Raw genomic sequence first — 18,658 nt, forward strand, 5'->3', positions numbered from 1 at the left:
GGGCCAATAGTGGATACTAGGAGAACAGAGAGTGGACTATTGAAGGAATACAGGCAAGAAATGAAATGGGGAGAATGAATGAATTTGATAGTATTTGGTAGATGAAGCCTTAGAATTTCATGACTGACTGGATGTTGGAAGTGAAGGCAGGTTAGAGTTAAGGACAAAGCCCAGGTTTCTGACCAGGGCAACTCTGTTGGTGGTATCACTCACTGATATGAGGAATAAAGAAGAGGAGCAGGCCTGGAAGATATAATGATAAGTTTTATTTTGCACATGTTGAATGTGTGATATTTTAGATGCTTATGATACTCAAGAGAATGTCTCCTCTGCTCTTTCTTTGTGTTAGGGAAATGCAAAAGATGTAGGTTTTGCTATAGACTCCTGCTAAAATGACCAATTTTCCTTTAAGGGAAGTGGGAGATCCTGCACAAAACTTCAAGAACAGAAACTAATTCTTCCATCCCTTTCTCTGATGACTATACATGTTGTTCTGTATTAGATATGTTCTGATTTTTTGCTTTACAAAACATGGTTATCATATAGACGATTTAATTTAGCTTACAGATAATTCAATTTAGCTTCTCCTGACTCAATAAACATGGTGTGGTTGGCCACTTGTAAGATAGCCCCCAATGATCTCCACCTCTTAGTATACACGTCCTTGTGTAATCTTCTCCCCTTCAGTGTGGGCTGAACTTTTTGACTCACTACTGAGGAATAGAATTTGGCAGAACTGACGTGATAGCACTTTTGAGTTAGCTTATAAAAAAACTGTAGCTTGTTTGGAGTGCTTTATTTTATGTTTTCTATTGGATGTCTCGCTATGGGAGAAACCAGCTGCCATGGCATAAGCCAGCCCTGTGGAAAGGTGCTCGTGGCAAAGAACTGAGGCCTACCAAGAGCCATGTGAGAGAGCTTGAAAGTGGATCCTCTTCCAGTCAAGCCTTGAGATGACTGCAGCTCTGGCTGACATCTTGCTTGTAGTCACATGAGAGACCATTAGCCAGAACCCAGCTAAGCTGCTCCCAGATTCAAGACCCACAAAAACTGTGAGATAATAAATGTTGTTCTCAGACACTTAAGTTTTGGAGTAAATTGGTATGCAGCAATAGATAACTAATATACCTGGCTTGCTGGCAGGGCAATCAGACTGAGTCATGCAAAGTGAGTTTGATATAGGAATGAGAATGTAGTGATTGAGATTATAAGCTTTTTTATTTATTGAAGAGTTAAAAGAGTACATTAACAAAACTTTATCTGATAGAGAAATAACACCAGAACTCTCATGAATGTAACTATCACCACCAGAGATACTGGTTCTGCTGAGTTTCTCCATAGTTATGTAATTCAAAGGCTGAAAGATTGGCTGAAGTCAGGATATGAATCTCTAGATTGTTTCTTCTGAAAAGACTTAGAATGAATCAATAAAGTCCTTTAATAAGGAAATTGAAATGAAACTTCACCTTTGAAGAAAGAGTACTCTCATTCCTGTAGCCAAGGCCTCCAGTCAAAAGGAAACAGAGGGTTGTGACAGTGATCCAGTGAGTCTGGTCCCAAAGCTCCCTTCAGCTTGTTTCTTGCTTGACTTTGGAGAGTGGACTGGGCATGATTTAGAGGCTAGAGACTTGTTTGACAATGGGAATATGCAAAAATTCGAGTCCCGGACCCATCCTTTGACCATTAGTCAAAGCCATTAGTGCTACAGATTCTTTTGGCGTCTCATGTTTGAAGAATTCTCAGGTATCAGTGTCATCACTTTGAGGGACACAGCTGCTGCCATGAGTGGGTGAATGCTTGTCTTGCTGCCTGAGATGGGACATGCCTGCCAACATCCTCTTCTATGGTCATGTGAGACAGGAGCCAAAATATGGAAGAGATGGGAGGGGAACAAAGATGCCAGTCCAAGAGGTGATCATTTAGGCTTCATGCTATAAGTGGTTTGGGATTTCCACAGATGAAACAAGTCTCTCCAGCATAAGGTAGCAGCAGGTCACAGCCCTAGGACCTGGCTGGTTTTATCAATCTGGCAGTTCAGGGTCAGTGCAAAGGACATCCCCAACACCTGAGAAAAGAGTTGGGCAAATGTGAGGTCCGTTGTAGGAGGAGCTTTCTTTTCCCACAACCCCTGGGATCAGCCTCAGAGAAAAAGAAAGCATCTGTCACACTGAAGCCACCTTTCCTGCCATCACTTCCAATTCCTTCACAGGAGTTCTCTCCTTTAGCTTTAGAATGGCAGCAGGGAGATAAGTTGGGTGGTATTGGCAAGAAAGGAGAGTATAAAGTGTTGGGACATTTTTTGTCTCCTTATGAAGTCATAGAAGCTCTGCTGCTGGTATAGTCAAGGTCTGCACAAGTCAAAACTTCATGCAATGAGTCATCTCTACCCATGGCCTAGGCCTCCTTGGTTTCTAAGCAGAGAAAAATCATTTCTCTCTTAGCTTCTTGATTAAGTCTTAGCTAATCTGTGATATACCCAAAACATTTGGGTGTAAAAATGGTAGAAATATTGCATAATAAAAAAGCACAAAACTATCCCCAATTCACTCTTGACTTTTTAAACTAAAGCAGAGAAACAAGGCAAAAATTTATCATAATTGACACCATCAACTCCTGCTTAACCTACAAGGCCAATTTTTCAAGTTGAATGTTTCATCCAACACAAGCTTTTCCAGACCAGTGAATGAAGGACCAAACTAGGGATCTGCTTGGTGGCTTTCAATTTGACTATGAAGCACTCATCTCTTTTAGGGATAAGGTGACCAGATAGATCTTACAGAATATTTTCTATAAGACTTGAATTGGTAATAACATCATTTGATACTTGAGTGGGGGAACTCATATTCATTGAGCACACACTATGTGCCTGGTACTGCTCTAAAACCTTACATGACTTAACTCATTTATTCTTCACAATTGTCCTGTGATTAAGCTCTTACCTGGACCACACACACACAGATAGTGATGATTCCGATATACAGGAAATTGGAGTAAAACCACTGTTCTGCTTTTACATAGCAACCCTAGAACAAATTACAAGTACAAATGATACTACTATATTATTCAACCTTATCAGGAAGCTTATTTGGGAAGATAGTTTGTGTTTTGCCTTACGCCAAGAGACTTAGACCATGTATTATATTTTTATTTTCTTTATATGGATGAATAAACAGACATCAAGTAGAGAATATTAAACTAGAGACTTTTCTGGTGTTGTTATCATTACAGTGGCATCTAATGTAGAAGTCCTCGATCCTTACACACTGAGTTAAACTAGCTCCCAGGAGGCATGTAAGTAACAGATGTCTTTATGTTCTTTGAACATTCACTACTGACTTGGGATTAGCAAATGGGAATATAGGCTATAAATCCTAGCATTGGTTGCATTTCAGTTTTGCTTCAACAACTAGTAAACTTTTTATGGCCCTACCAAGCTCCAGGACAGTTACTGGTTGATGGGTGTCCCAGAATTTCATCACAGACCTAAAAAATTGGGGATATTTCCAAACAATCCCAAGAATGGATAACCTGGGTAACAGGATCTTAGGGATTTGGTCCATAAGATGATTTTGGCTTCTTCTCTGGGCCTAGTCTGGAGGTCCAAATTAAGTAGGAAGGTTGTTTCAGCAGTTCCACCAACTCTCTCTCCCCCAGCTCCTCACTCCTTCACATATGATTCATTTTATTAAGGGGCTGGATGCTGCCATCTCCAAGGGGAGAGAGCAGAAAAACAGATAGAGAGAGAAGCTTTTCTACCTCAACATTACAAATTTCACTTTCAACCATAAGAAGACTTATGTCTTGCTGAAGAAAAATCTTGACATAATCCTCTGCCACTATCACACAAACTTCTCCCCTCTAATGTAATAGTTTAGGGTAGCAAGATTCCTAATGGTGTCTCTAGTCTAAATGAGCTTGTTTCCTTTTTTTTCTGATGTGTCTAGTTACCTGGGTTGTCTCCCTGGTCTCTATTTTGTTCAAGATTCTCTGTTTGTGGTTGGGAAGACTAAGTCCTGAATGACTGGAGTTTGTAAGGTAATTAAGTTTAACTAAAGAGGACAATGACAGAAAAGTTGCCCCAAAAGTTACCTTAACTAGTTGATCTTGAGGGCAAGATGATGGTACGCCATGGGTCCAATCACTTCTGTTATTTACACCACAACATTGCAGCTAAAAACCAAACTCAAAAAAATGTGATAGAAAGTCAACATAAAGAAAACTGTCGGTCTTGGAGAAAAGGTGGGCTCTTCAAATCTGACTCTATAGCAGAAAATCCAGCATTGGCCTGACTACTATGGCTCTTCAGAAAAAAATACTTTCAATTCCATTATACCATTTCATCCACATAAGACTCCTTGAAGTAGAGAGGGCATGTTTAATTTATTAAAATTTTACATATCAAAAATTAGACACACAGGGGACTTTTATAATGGAGGGATCAGGCTGACTATACCTAGACCCACCAACCAGTCTTAAGGTCACAGGAAGTAGGACAATCCAACATTATATATCTGCTTGCATGATGCAATAGGAAATATGAGCTATGTTAGTTTCACTACAAATGGAACCTGCATCAAGCCTCCAGATTCATGAGTATGGGAGATAAAGACTCACTGACACTAAAATACCTTAAAGAAACCACTAGCCATATCCAGAAAATGGGGAATTCTATAGGACAAACAACTAATTTCTTTCCACAAATAAATAGCATGAACAAAAAGGGATACTGTTATAGATTAAAACAGATTTAGAGAGACACATCATCCAAATGTAACATCTGGACCTTATTTGGATCTTGTTTTGAAGAAACCAATTAAAACTAATTTTTTGAAGTAATTAGGTAAATTTGATTATAGACCATTTATTAGTATTATTAAGGAATTATTGTAAATTTTCAGGTGTGTCAAAAAGAAGTTATTTTACATGAAGATTAAAATACACACATCTAAATAACAAATGATCAAAGAAGAAATCTCAAGAGAAATTTAAATATATTTTGAATTAAATGAAAATTAAAACACGACAAAAAATTTAGGGGATGCAGCAAAGCAGCACTGAGAGGGAAATTTATAGCATTGAATTTATAGAATTGAAGTTCTTGCTAATGCAAGAAAAGGTAAGAAAAAGAAATAAAAGGTATACAGATTGGGAAGGAAGACATAAAACTGTTTTTGTTCCTAGATGACATGACCGTCTACGAAGAAAATTCTAAAGAATTGACCAAAAAAAAACCTTCCTATAACTAATAATTGATTATACCAAGGTTGCAGGATACAAGGTTAATATACAAAATTCAATTGCTTTCCTATATTCCAATAATGAATATGTGGAATTTGAAATTAAAAACACTACCATTTACATTAGCACCTCCAAAAATGAAATACTTAGGTATAAATCTAACAAAATATGTACAAGATCTATATGAGGAAAACTACAAAATTCTGATGAGAAAAATCAAAAAAGAACTAAACAAATGGAGAGATAGTCCATGTTCATGGATAGGAAGATTCAATATTGTCAAGATGTCACTTCTTCCCAACTTGACCTATTGAATATAGATTCAATGCATCCCAATAAAAAATCCCAGCAAGTTGTTTTATGGATATCAACCAACTGATTCTAAATTTTATATTAAGAGGCAAAAGACCCAGAATAGCCAACACAATATTGAAGGAGAAGAACAAAGTTGGAGGACTAATGCTACTCAACTTCAAGACTTACTATATATATATATATATAAAGCTACAGTAATCAGGACAGTATAGTATTGGTGAAAGAATAGATCAATGGATCAATGGAACAGAATAGAGAGCCTAGGAGCCAGCCTGGTGGCGCAGCAGTTAAGTGTGTGCGCTCTGCTTCGGCAGCCCAGGGTTCGCAGGTTCGGATCCCGGGTGCGCACCAATGCACCACTTGTTAAGCCATGCTGTGGCGGTGTCCCATGTAAAGTGGAGGAAGATGGGCACGGATGTTAGCCCAGGGCCAATCTTCCTCAGCAAAAAAGAGGAGGAGTGGCATCAGATGTTAGCTCAGGGCTAGTCCTCCTCACACACACACAAAAAAGAATAGAGAGCCTAGAAATAAAGCCACATAAATATAGTCAACTGATCCTTGACAAAGGTGCAAAGGCAATATAATGTAGAAAAGATAGTCTCTTCAACAAATGGTGCTGGAACAACTGGACATCCACATGCAAAAAAATGCATCTATACATAGACCTAATGCCCATCACAAAAAAATACCACAAAATGGATCATAGACCTAAATGTAAAACACCAAACTATAAAAGTCCTAGAAGATAATATAGGAGAGAACGTAAATGACCTCGGTTATGGTGATACCTTTTAATAACAACACGAAAGGAACGATCCATGAAAAAAATAAATCGATAAGCTGGATTTCATTAAAATTAAAAACATCTGCTCTGCAAAAGACAATATTGAGAGAATTAGAAGACAAGCTATTTGCAGAATATATTTGGAGAAAATATTTGCAAAAGACACATCTGATAAAGGATTGTTACCAAAATATACAAAGAACTCTTAAAACTCAAGGATAAGAAAACAAACAACCTGATAAAAAATGAGCCACACTTTGACAGACACCTCACCAAAGAAGACATACAGATGGCAAATAAGCATATGAACCGATGCTCCACATCATACGTCATCAGGGAATCAAAAATTAAAACAACAATGAGATACCACTACACACCTATTAGAATGGTCAAAATCTGGAATACTGACACTAAACACTGATGAGGATGTGGAGCACCAGGAGCTCTCATACATCACTGGTGGGAATGAGAAATGGTACAGCCACTTGGGAAGACAGTTTGGTGTTTTCTTACAAAACTGAACATACTCTTACCATATGATCCAGCAGTTATGCTCCTGGTATTTATCCAAAGGAGTTGAAAACTTATGCCCACACAAAAAAAACCATACGTGGATGTTTACAGCAGCTTTATTCATAATTGCCAAAACTTGGAAGCAACCAAGATGTCCTTCAGCAGGTGAATGGATAAATAAACTGTGGTACATCCAGACAATGGAATATTATTCAGCACTAAAGAGAAATGAGCTACCAAGCTATAAAAAGATAGGGAAGAACCTTAAATGCATATTATTAAGTGAAAGAAGCCAATTTGAAAAGGCTACATACTGTGTGATGCCAACTATATGACATTCCGGAAAAGGCAAAACTATGGAGACAATAAAAAGATCAGTGGTTGCCAGGGATGGGAGTAGGAGAAGAGATGAATAGGCAGAGCATAGAGATTTTTAGGGTAGTGAAAATACTCTGTATGATATTATAATGATGGATATATATTATACATTTGTTCAAATGCATAGAATGTGCAACACCAAGAGTGAATCTTGATGTAAACTATAGACTTGGGGGGTGATAATTATGTGTAAATGTAGGTTCATCCTTGGTAAAAGAATGTACTGTTCTGGTGACTGACGTTGAAAACTGGGGAGACTATGCAAGTGTGGGGGCAGAGCGTATATGGGAATTCTCTGTACCTACCTCTTAGTTCTATTGTAACCTAAAATTGCTCTAAAAAAATAAACATTTTCTAAAAAAAGAAGTTATTATCTTTATATTTAATGGGTAAAAATGATATAATGTCTAATATTTGCTTTAACATATTCTAGCAAAAAAAGCATAGGGGCTTAGCTGAAATGATATTGGCAAAATGTCAACTGTTGAAGCTGGGTGATATGTAGCTGGAGATTCATTTTGCTGTTATACTCTTTACTTTCATATATATCCGAAAATGATATAATTAAAAGGCTTCTAAACTGAATTGAAAAAAAAGAAAAGGAAAGAATTGTGGATCTAGAGAGGTTAAGCAACTTTCCCAAGGCCACGTCATCCTGGTCTCTAGACTCTTATTCCTGTGCTAGTTCTTCCACTCCACACTAAGCAGATAGGGCAGGGCCACAGGTGGCTTCATGTGGTCATAGTGGTATCGTCTGAGACACAGACTATGCCAGTGCCAGGCTGGCTTCCTGACCCTTCTTTATCTCCCAACACACCAAGGCAGGAATGCAGAGATAATGTATGTTTGTGGGTGGGGAAAGGGCATGAGGAATGGGGTGCTGGTGGGCTAGGTAACAAGCATGATTTGGGCTCCTCAGGATTTCAAGAGATTTCTTATATTATACAACTTCTGTTTTCAGAAAAATTTTGGAAAATACATAAATTAATCCAGTATGACATGTTTGGGTCTTCCTTACATCTTAGCAGGGCTTAAACAATGAGCCTATCTGAGTTGGTGAAGGATGAAAGAAAGAATGTAGACAACTTTGTACCAATCAGACTGATTCCTATGCTTTCCTGTTTGTGACAGCCAAGCATTATTCTGGACCTCGGGGCCGTGGACCTTAGACTCTGAAACTTTTAGGAAAGGAATTCCCTTCTAGCCCCCAGAGACGAGGCTGAGCTGAGGAAGATCCCCTCTACACTCACAAATGACTGGATGGAGTCCCACGCTGCCTTGGTGCTGTTGTCTGTGTGGTATCGCCGGATGCTGTCCTTCAGGTCTTCAGCCACATACTTACTCAGCTGGGTGGAGCACATTCCAGCGGAAGAGACATTTTAAAAAACAGGTGATTTCAAGGAACAAGGAATTTCTAGTATAGGCTAGTGGTACCATTTGCTCCTCCCTTCCAAATGGCCTACTCAGAGCTAAGGAAGTGAGGAGAGGGAGTTTATATACAGGAAGAAGTGCTGAGGGTGAGATGGCATTGACAGAACAGTGGTCTCTTGTCCTTCCAGAACTCTGGTTTTACAAAGAAGGAAAAGGGACAATCAAAGCACGGGCTCTCTTAGGCACTGAGACAGACATTGTCTACTGCCAAACGCTTGGAGAAAACTACGTAGGAGGAAGATAAACCTGTTTTTACTGTTCTTCCCATTCATCCTTCAAAGGATCTTCCCATTCACCACTCAAATGCAATCTCCTCCATGACTTTTTTTTTTCTCCCCGATTACAATTAATCTCTCTTTCCTCCATCCCTCCAATTTGCTTCTACCTCCATTATAGGACTTATTTTGTGCCAACTTCTTCTCCACTGTCAACAATACAACGAGTTGTGTTCTTTATAACTTACCTTCTGTTCATACACGAAGAGCAGGATGGCCAAGGTCACCTCAGCAAGGAGGATAATCAGCAGCAGGACAAAAAACTGGGGCAAAGGAAAGACATGCTCACAGTACTTATCCTAGTTCTTCCCTCACTCCCACTCCATCCTAGGAGCATCCAGCCGTATCTCTGCAACTGTACAGAAGTTCCTGCTCCTGCCTGCTCAGGCCTTCGTGAGCCTTCTCTTGTTTTGTGAGGAATATGTTCTGTTTTCCTTCAACTAGAATCCAAGACTCTAGAGAGCAGATCAGCTGTCTTCTACTTTGCTCCCTCCTTTCCATTGTGCCTATTGAGCTCCATGGGCATAATGCATATGCAATACCATTTTTTGAATCAATGAAGCAATTTTAGCATCTGCCTATTGAAACAGTTGAGCAAAAGACCAGTAAGCTAAACTATGTGTCTTTAGAGTCCAGGGCCTAGTCCTTTCTGCAAGATCAGGGCTAGGTTGGAATGGGGGACAGGTGATGGTGGAGATTGAGAGGAGCCCTGTACAGATAGGGAGAAGAAGTGCTCTAATCATGGTCCTAATTCATATTTATCTCCAACTTTAGATGCTTACTCTCCTTATGCTAATCACATACAACAGAAAACACACTTTCACTTGTTCCCTCTCCTTCACCTTTTTACCCAGCACTAATTTTGACTGCTTAAAACCTTTCCCTGTGTCTATTATCTTCCATCTTTTGCCATTAGTCTGGGAACTAACCTGAGGTGCCAATACCATGTTCCCAAGATTTCCCTGTGCCTGTAGGTGAGCTGCCAAGAAACATCTTGCCTGAGACTTACGGCATCATGTCCCCCGAGTTAGGGCCCACATCTGCTGCTAGGGACTCACCGACATAAGCAGGCACTTGTTCTCCTTGATGGAGCCCATGCAGCCCAGGAAGGCAACCACCATGATAATGGAGCCCACGATGATAAGCACATTGCCCAGCGTGAGGGAGGGGAGATTATGGAAGAGCACTCCAAAGTTCTTGTGGATCAGGAAGTAGATCCCAAAGCCCAAAACGCAGCAGCCACAGAACTGAAAGAAAGAATCCCACAACATTCTGAGATAAACATGGTTCTTCAACATTTTCTTATATTCTCACTTACTTGAGATCAGAATCATCTTTTTCCATTGGCTCTATCAAGACTCTTGTGAACAATCTTTATCCAGATTTCCCCATGAACCTGGAAAAGAGGCGATCCCAGCTTCCTCCTTGTGATGTCCCATTCACGCCCCTCCTGCCCATATCAGATACTAGGGGAATCTCACTCCTGTGAATAATACAGTCTCTTCATACTTCAGATCCCATACTCCTTGTTTCCTTAACTGCTTACACATGGTTTTCCCTTTGGAAAACACAACCATGTAGAGGGGATTCCTGGTTGAGGAAGTTCATCTTGCTAGGCAAAAAACTAAAGAAGCCAAACTTTTGAGAATTTTCTCATAGGCACATGAGTACCATCTCATCCTATATCTGAAATTCAATTGCTGAATTTGGTACAGTGAAACCTCCTCAGAAAATGTGACTTCCTTTTTAACCAGCTATTCTTCCAAGGGGCCTAAAGGGGGGGAAAAGCTGGAAAAAAAAAGAGGCACTCAATACACAGCACATAGAATCTCAGTTTCTCACCCATAGATATCAGCAGTGAGCAGTAGTAGCCTAATGTCCCCCAAGAGAGAAAGAGCATCCCCATAAATAACTGCACTGGTACTTTTCAGTTTTGCAGGCTTATATTGCGGCAGGAAGGGAAGAGGGGAGGAAATAATTATTTCCTTGTTCTTAGGGTGGGTATGCTGCACATGATGTAGGTATGCGTGGGTTGCAATCCATACCAGACTCTTCATTAGAGGAGACAAGTAGTGTGTAGCTGGGAGGAGGTAGGCTCAGCCATGCTCAGAAAAGACACACTTACCCAAAAGAGCAAGTTGAAGAAAAACAGGACATATTTCAGCAGTTTCAAGCTACTCACGCCCATGTTGGGATGGTCTTGCCCTAAAAAGTGAAAGGAAGAAGAGAGGAACTAAGTGACCTGGCTCTGCAAGGTGGCACCAGAGATCAAAAAGCACCAATGTTCAGGGTTCAAGGATCTCCAGCATCACCTTAGGTTTGAGCTGTGACTCTCCTCTGGAAAGTTTGCCCAAACTCTCTTGTTTAGTCTCTGAACTGAGGTACAAATTGGCTCATTTTGGACACTTGGTTTTGCTTTAATTCAACAAGCCAAAAATGCTTAACATTGAATTAAGCACTGTAGAAGAAAACACTGGAGCCGTTTTTAGAGGGTGAATCACAGTGACACACACCAGGCCAATGCTCAGGGACCAGTGCCTGGGCACTTACTCAGGGGGCAGCCCTGGGGTCAGGGTTAGGCTGGTCAATCAGCTGTGGAAAAAGCCAGTGGCCTTCACCAGCTAGTTCCTTAAATGTCCTGAGATACATATACATACTACATTTGGTCTATAAACCTCTCCACATGAAAGTGGGGGAACATATTTACGTCTTGTTCATTCTTTTACTGAAGAAACATTTATGTTTCTACATGCTGTGGGAGATGCAACCATGACTAAGTAGTAGCTATCCTCCAGAAGATGGCAATCTTACGGCAGAGATAAAGCTAGCCAACAAATATCCAATGGGGAAATGAAAAAATATAGCAGTGAAAGCTTGATTTCTTAAAAAATAGAATTTCATTTTCTTGGTGAGGACACCAATGTCCAAAGTCTTGTCCTCAAGTCTAGAGATATAGATACACAATTTTGAATTTTCTTTAAGAAATAATGAGGTTCTACAGAGTGACTCATATTTAAAGCTGCACGTGAGACTGATATATAAAGCAGAATGTCAATTTATTGTTTTTTTCTCCATTAGGACTATGCCTTTTCTAGTGCATAGGTTGCTTGTACAATCCATCATACCATCTTTGCAGTGTCAAGGTACCCATAAATCAGATGTTCTTGAGGGACATTTCATTCAGGCTGTAGATAAGCCTGATGAGCTACTTCTGTTCCACACTGGAGTAATCTTCTCTGTTGAAAAGACTAAATACTTATATCTGTCTCATATCATTTTCCTTTTCCTTTACTTTGTCCTTCTCTTTCCCCTTTTCTTTCTTGTCTTCAGTTTCAGGATTATTCTTTCTTTCTTTCTTTTTTTTTGTTTTGTGAGGAAGATCAGCCCTGAGCTAACATCCATGCCAATCCTCCTCTTTCTTTTTTGACTGAGGAAGACTGGCCCTGGGCTAACATCTGTGCCAATCTTCTTCCACTTTCTGTGGGACGCTGCCACAGCATGGCCTGACAAGCAGTGCATCGGTGCATGCCTGGGATCCGAACCTGGGCCGCCAGCGGTGGAGCACGCGCACTTAACTGCTACGCCACGGGGCCAGCCCCTCTCAGGATTATTCTTAATTATTCATTACTTTAACCAGTTAAAATAACATTAATTAGATTATAAGTGTATTTCGATACACTTGAGAGAGAAAAAAAATATGATGATTTACTATATAGGGTTTGAGGTCAAACTTGAACTCAACTCCCGTATATGCTACTAGATAGCTATGTGAGATTTAGAAACCTACTTAACATTTCGAGTCAGAATTTATTCCTATGTTAAATGGGGTTAATACTTATGTCTCAAGGGTAGATGTGAAGATTAAATGATCTTATGGCAGAGACTGGAATGTGACAAATACTCAGTAAATGAAACCCATGATCATTTAGTCGTAAAGCACCACGCTTGTTTGTCAGGAGAGGATGATGGATTTGTGTGTTTCCCAGGCTTCTACACATTGACCAAGTATCTCATAGACTAAGACGCATCTATGGCTAAACAATCTTATTCATTTTATCTATAATTTTAAAAATTAACTCTTAGGATGTGACATTTACAGTTCTCATCTCCAAATTCTTGAGAATCCTTACTGTAACCCTTTGCACAGGCTATATCAAGTAATAAAAAATGAATACATCAAGTCTCAAAGAACAATACCGAATGCCATGGAAATTCAAAGATTTTCAGCTGGGTTGATCAAGGAGGTGACATTCAAATTGACACATTCAAATGAGTGTAGTTCCTTTGAGCAGCTAAACATTGACTATCATGATTCTCTATACCTTAGAGCTCTGCTTGGCTACTGAGCACTTGAAATCTGGCTAGTCTGAATTAAGATGTGCTATAAGTCTAAAATATACACTTAGTACAAAAAAGGTCATATTAATAATTTTTTATTGATTACATGTTGAAATAATATTTTGCATAAAACAAGGTTACTAAAATATATTATTAAAATTAATTTCACTTTTTTCATTTTAGTTTTTTTAATGTGAAAATATAAAGTCACATATTTGGGATATGTGTCTCTGGCCAAGAGGGATTGACAGGGACCAGATTTACCCTTTCACCTAAAACCATAAAAAAATATACAAATCATAAAACAATGGCTTGCAAGACACTGAATATCAGACAACAAAGGACAGTGATCCCTGAGAGATAGAAATAAATGACGTGAGCCCTTTGATTGCCCCAGCTTACTGCAGTGACACAGTTTCCAGAATATGGGGCAGAAAGGAGGAGCCTGGCAGACTTTCTGAGTTGAGGAGACAGAAGATCCACAGAGGATGCCTATATTAGTTTCCTATTGCTTCCGTAACAAATTACCACAAACTTAGTGGCTCAAAACAATATAAATTTATCCTCTTATAGTTCTGAAGGTCAGAAGTCCAAATTCAAGGTGTTGGCAGGGCTGCATTCTGTCTGAAGAGTTCAGAGAGAGAGTCTGTTTCCTTACCTTTGTCAGCTTCTGGAAGTCATTTGCATCCCTTGGCCCCTTCCTCACAGTGCTCCAACCTCTTGCTTTTGTCAAACACATCTGCTACTTCCCACTCTGATCTCCTGCCTCTTTCTTATAAGGACACATATGATTAAATGGGGCCTACTCGGATAATCCAAGATAATCTCCTCAGCTCAAAATGTTTAATTTAATTCCCTATAAAAGTTCCCTTTGTCCTACAAGGTACATGAACATATTTGAGGGCACATTATTCAGCTTACCATAGTGTCCATCAACAAGTCAGTTGAATAATGATTAACACATGCATTTGGAGAAACTACCCAAGACAGAGTATCATATGAACAGTGCCTGGCAATCACACAGAGCTGCCATTAGTGCCTGTTTGTACCAGCCAGAGAAGAAAACCTCAAGAGTCACAGGATAGATTACACAGAAGGGTCTTGCCTCACTTAGTGGGGAATAAATAGCTCTAGACTGAACACTGCTCCAGATCCACCTAACAAATCTTAAAAGCAAGGCCCAAAAGTATCAAACACTTTCCAAGTAACTTAAATGCATCCCAGAACAAAGCTTAATAATAGTTGTAGGAATATAAATATATCCAGAACTCAACAAGGTAAAATTTGCAATGTCTGGATTCACTCAAAATATCAGGCATGCAAGAAACAGAAAAGTATAACCCATAATGTTGAGATATATTCATCAATTAAAACTTACTCAGATGTTAGACTAGTAAACCAGTATCTGGTTTAAGATATTAAACCAGATATTATATCTTCAAAAAATTAAGTAGAGACATGGAAAATATTTTTAAAAAAGATGAATCAAACTTTTAAAGATGAAAACTGTAGTGTATGAGGCAAAAAACCACTGGATTGATTAATGGAAGATTAGACATTGCAGAAGAAAAGACTAATGAACTTTTTGAAGACAGCAAGAGAAAGTATCTCAAAAGAAATACAGAAAATAAAAATTTTTTAAATGAATAGAGCTCAGGAGTTGAGAATTTCAAGTGGCTTAACATATACGTAATCTCCTCAAAAGATAGGAGAGATGGGGTGAAGAGAAAAGATATTTAAAGAAATAACAAATGAAAAAATCCTATATCTGATTTTAAAAATACATCCCCAGATCTAAGAAGCTCAATGAACAATGAGCACAAGAAAAAGGAAGAAAACTACATTAAGACACTTTATAATGAAATTACTCAAAACCAGAGATAAAAAGAAAATCTCACAACAGCTAAAGAAAAAAAATCTTAGGTACACAAGAACAAATATAAAGATCAGATCAGACTTCTCATTGGGAAACCAGCAAGCCAGAAGACAATGGAGCAGCATGCTTAAAGAGATGAAAGAAAAAATGTTGTCAACCTAGAATTCTATACCCAGTAAATATATATTTCAAAAACTAAGAAAAAAATACTTTCAGACATACAAAAGCTGAAAGAATTCCTCACCAGTAGATTGATACTATAAGAAATGTTAAAGGGTGGCCAGCCTGGTGGTGCAGCAGTTAAGTGCACACTCTCTGCTTTGGCAGCCAGGGGTTTGCAGGTTCAGATCCTGAGCACACACCAACGCATCGCTTGTCAAGCCATGCTGTGGCGGCAACCCATATAATGTAGAGGAAGAGGGGCATGGATGTTAGCCCAGGGCCAATCTTCCTCAGCAAAAAGAGGATGATTGGCAATGGATGTTAGCTCAGGGCTGATCTTCCTCACAAAAAAAAAAAAAGAAATGTTAAAGGAAATCCTCGAGGCAGAAGAAAAATGAGAACAGATGGAAATACAGAACTACACAAACAAATGAAGAGCACTAGAATTAGTAACTATATGGATAGATATATAAGATTTTTCTTGTTATTTAAATAACTTTATGGCTGGCCCCACGGCACAGTGGTTAAGTTTGGTGCATTCTGCTTTGACAGCCCGAGTTCGCAAGTTTGGATCCCAGGCACAGGCCTACACCACTTGTCAGCCATGCTGTGGCAGTGACCCACGTATAAAGTAGAGGAAGATTGGCACGGATGTTAGCTCAATGCTAATCTTCCTCAAGCAAACAAAAACAAAAACAAGGAAGATTGGCAATGGATGTCAGCTCAGGGCTAATCTTCCTCAGCAAAAAAAAAAAGAAGAAGAAAATAAATAAATGAATAAATAACTTTAAAAGATACTGGGCTGTTTAAGCAAAAATAATAACAATGTTGTGTGTGGTTAATAACAAATGCAAAAGTAAAATTTATGATGACAATAACATAGAGGCTGGGAAAGGAGAAATGGAAGTGTACTATTGAAAGGTTCTTATATGTGAAATGGTAATATCACTTGAAGATAGACTATGATGAGTTAAAGATGTTTGCTATAATCCATAAGGCAATGACTATAATAACAAAACAAAGAATTATGACTAATAAGCCAGCAAAGGAGATAAAAATAAAAAATACTGCATTAACTGGGGGGGAAAAGCCAGAAAAAAAGAGGAAAAGGAAAACTGGTATGGTCTGAATGTTTGTGGCCCCCCCAAATTCACATGTTGAAATCCTAATGCCCAATATAACACAAAATCTCGATATTAGAAAGAAGAATGGTCTCAAATAAATGACTTCAGCTTCCATCTTGAGGAACTAGAAAAAGGAGAGCAAATTAAATCCAAAATACATAGAAGAAAGAAAATAATGAAGATAAGAGATAAAATCCATAAATAAAGATCAGAAAAACAATCAAGAAAATTAATGAAGTCAGAAGCTGATTCTTTTAGAAGATCAATAAAATTAATAAACTTCTACCCAGATAATCAATTTAAAAAATAGAGAGGACAAAAATTATCAACATTAGAAATGAGAAGTAACAACACTAGATTCTACAGATATCAAAATGATAATAATTGAATATGATGAACAACTTCTTGCCAATAAATTCAACAACTTAGATGAAATGGATAAATTCCTTAAAAGATGCAAATTACCTAACCTCACTCCAGAAGAAAGAAATAATCTGAATAGTATTGTATCAAATAAAAAAAAAAAGGAAACTGAATTTGGAGTTAAAAAATACTTCCCATAAAATTCTTAATTAAAAGACATAGAATGGCCTAATGGATAAAATAACAAGACCCAAATATATGCTGCCTAGAAGAGGCTCATTTCAGCTTTAAGGACACACACAGACTGAAAGTGAAGGGATGGAAAAAGATATTCCATTTAAATGGAAACCTAAGAAAGCATGGGTAACTATATTTATATCAAACAAAATAGACAATAAGCCAAGACTGTAATAAGAGACAAAGAAGATCATTATATAATGATAAAGGGGTCAATTCAACAGGAAGATATAACATTCGTAAATATTTATGTATGCAACATAGGAGCACATAAACATATAAAGCATATCTTAACAGACCTGAAGGGAGAAATAGGAATACAATAATAGTATAGGGGACTTCAACACACCACTTTCAACAGTGTGTAGATCATCCAGACAGAAAATCAGCATGGAACTATTGGACATAAATTACATGTTAGACTAGATAGACTTAACATTTACAGAACATTTCATCCAACAGCAGCACAATACACATTCTTCTCAAGTGCATATGGAACATTCTCCAGGAAAGATTATATGTTAGACCACAAAACAAGTCTTAATAAATTTAAGAAGATTGAAATCATATCAAGCATCTTTTCTGACCACAAGAGTAAGAAACTAAAAATCAATTAAAAGAAGAAAACTGGAAAATTCAAAAATATGTGGAGATTAAACAACATGCTCCTGAACAACAAATGGGTCAGAGGAGAAATCTAAAAATACCTTGAGACAAATAAAAATGGAAATATACCAAAACTTTTGGGATGTAGCAAAAGCAGTTCTAAGAGGGAACTTTATAGCAATAAAGGCTTTCATTAAGTAAAGAGGAATATCTCAAATAAACAACCTAACTTTACACCTCAAGTAACTAGAAAAGGAAGAACAAACTAAGTCCTAAGTGAGTAGCAGGAAGGAAATAACAAAAATCAGAGTGGAAATAAATGAAATAGAAACTAAAAAGACAATAGAAAAGATCAATGAAAATAAGATCTGATTTTTATAAAAGATAAAATAGACAAACCTTTATCTAGATTTACCGAGAAAAAAAGAGAAAGGACTCAACTAAATATCTGAAGGAAATGAAATCACTATCTCAAAGAGATATCTGCACCCCCAGATTCATTGTAGCATTATTTACAATAGCCAAGACATGGAAACAGCCTAAGTGTCCACTGACAGATGAATGGATAAAGAAAATGTGATATATATATCATTATGTTGTATACCTTAAACTAATACCACGTTGTCAATTATATTTCAATAAAACTGGAAAAATATATAAATTTTAAAAATAAAATAAGTGAATAAAAAGCTTCCCGTAGAGAAAATGCCTGACCCAGATGCCTTACTGATGATTTTTGCTAAACATGTAAGGAAGAACTAACAAACACTAAACATATACAAACTCTTGCAGAAAATAGAAAAGCAATGTAAACTTCCCAACTCATCCTTTGATACCAGAGCCACCAGATACTGAAAACAGAGAAAGACGTTACTAGAGGTATAACCACAGACCAATATTACTCATGAATATAATATGAAAATTATAAACAAAATTTTAATAAACAAAATGTAACGATATAGAAAAAGGACAAGAAATTTCGATTAACTGGGGTTAATTACAGGAATGCAAGGTTATT

At 38.0% G+C, this 18,658-nt stretch overlaps 1 protein-coding gene across 2 annotated transcripts in view; it reads right to left on the reverse strand.

Annotated features, from left to right (window-relative positions):
- Nucleotides 1-1,199: 1,199 nt before the first annotated feature.
- Nucleotides 1,200-18,658, reverse strand: part of CD53 (CD53 molecule) — a 29,047-nt gene continuing 11,588 nt past the window's right edge. For both annotated transcript variants that reach the window (XM_004420689.3, XM_087445771.1), the window contains 7 exons: nt 11,060-11,139; nt 9,993-10,181; nt 9,123-9,197; nt 8,479-8,574; nt 4,090-4,170; nt 2,940-3,023; nt 1,200-2,065 (listed from right to left, as the gene is read on the reverse strand). In XM_004420689.3, coding sequence (XP_004420746.1) covers nt 1,994-2,065; nt 2,940-3,023; nt 4,090-4,170; nt 8,479-8,574; nt 9,123-9,197; nt 9,993-10,181; nt 11,060-11,122 — 660 coding nt within the window. In that variant the 5' untranslated portion in view covers nt 11,123-11,139 and the 3' untranslated portion in view covers nt 1,200-1,993. The remainder of the gene's footprint in view (nt 2,066-2,939; nt 3,024-4,089; nt 4,171-8,478; nt 8,575-9,122; nt 9,198-9,992; nt 10,182-11,059; nt 11,140-18,658) is intronic.

The sequence above is a fragment of the Ceratotherium simum genome, chromosome 2 (genome assembly GCF_057802395.1).
Source record: "Ceratotherium simum simum isolate JZ-2026a chromosome 2, ASM5780239v1, whole genome shotgun sequence".
NCBI classification, from domain to species: Eukaryota; Metazoa; Chordata; class Mammalia; order Perissodactyla; family Rhinocerotidae; genus Ceratotherium; species Ceratotherium simum.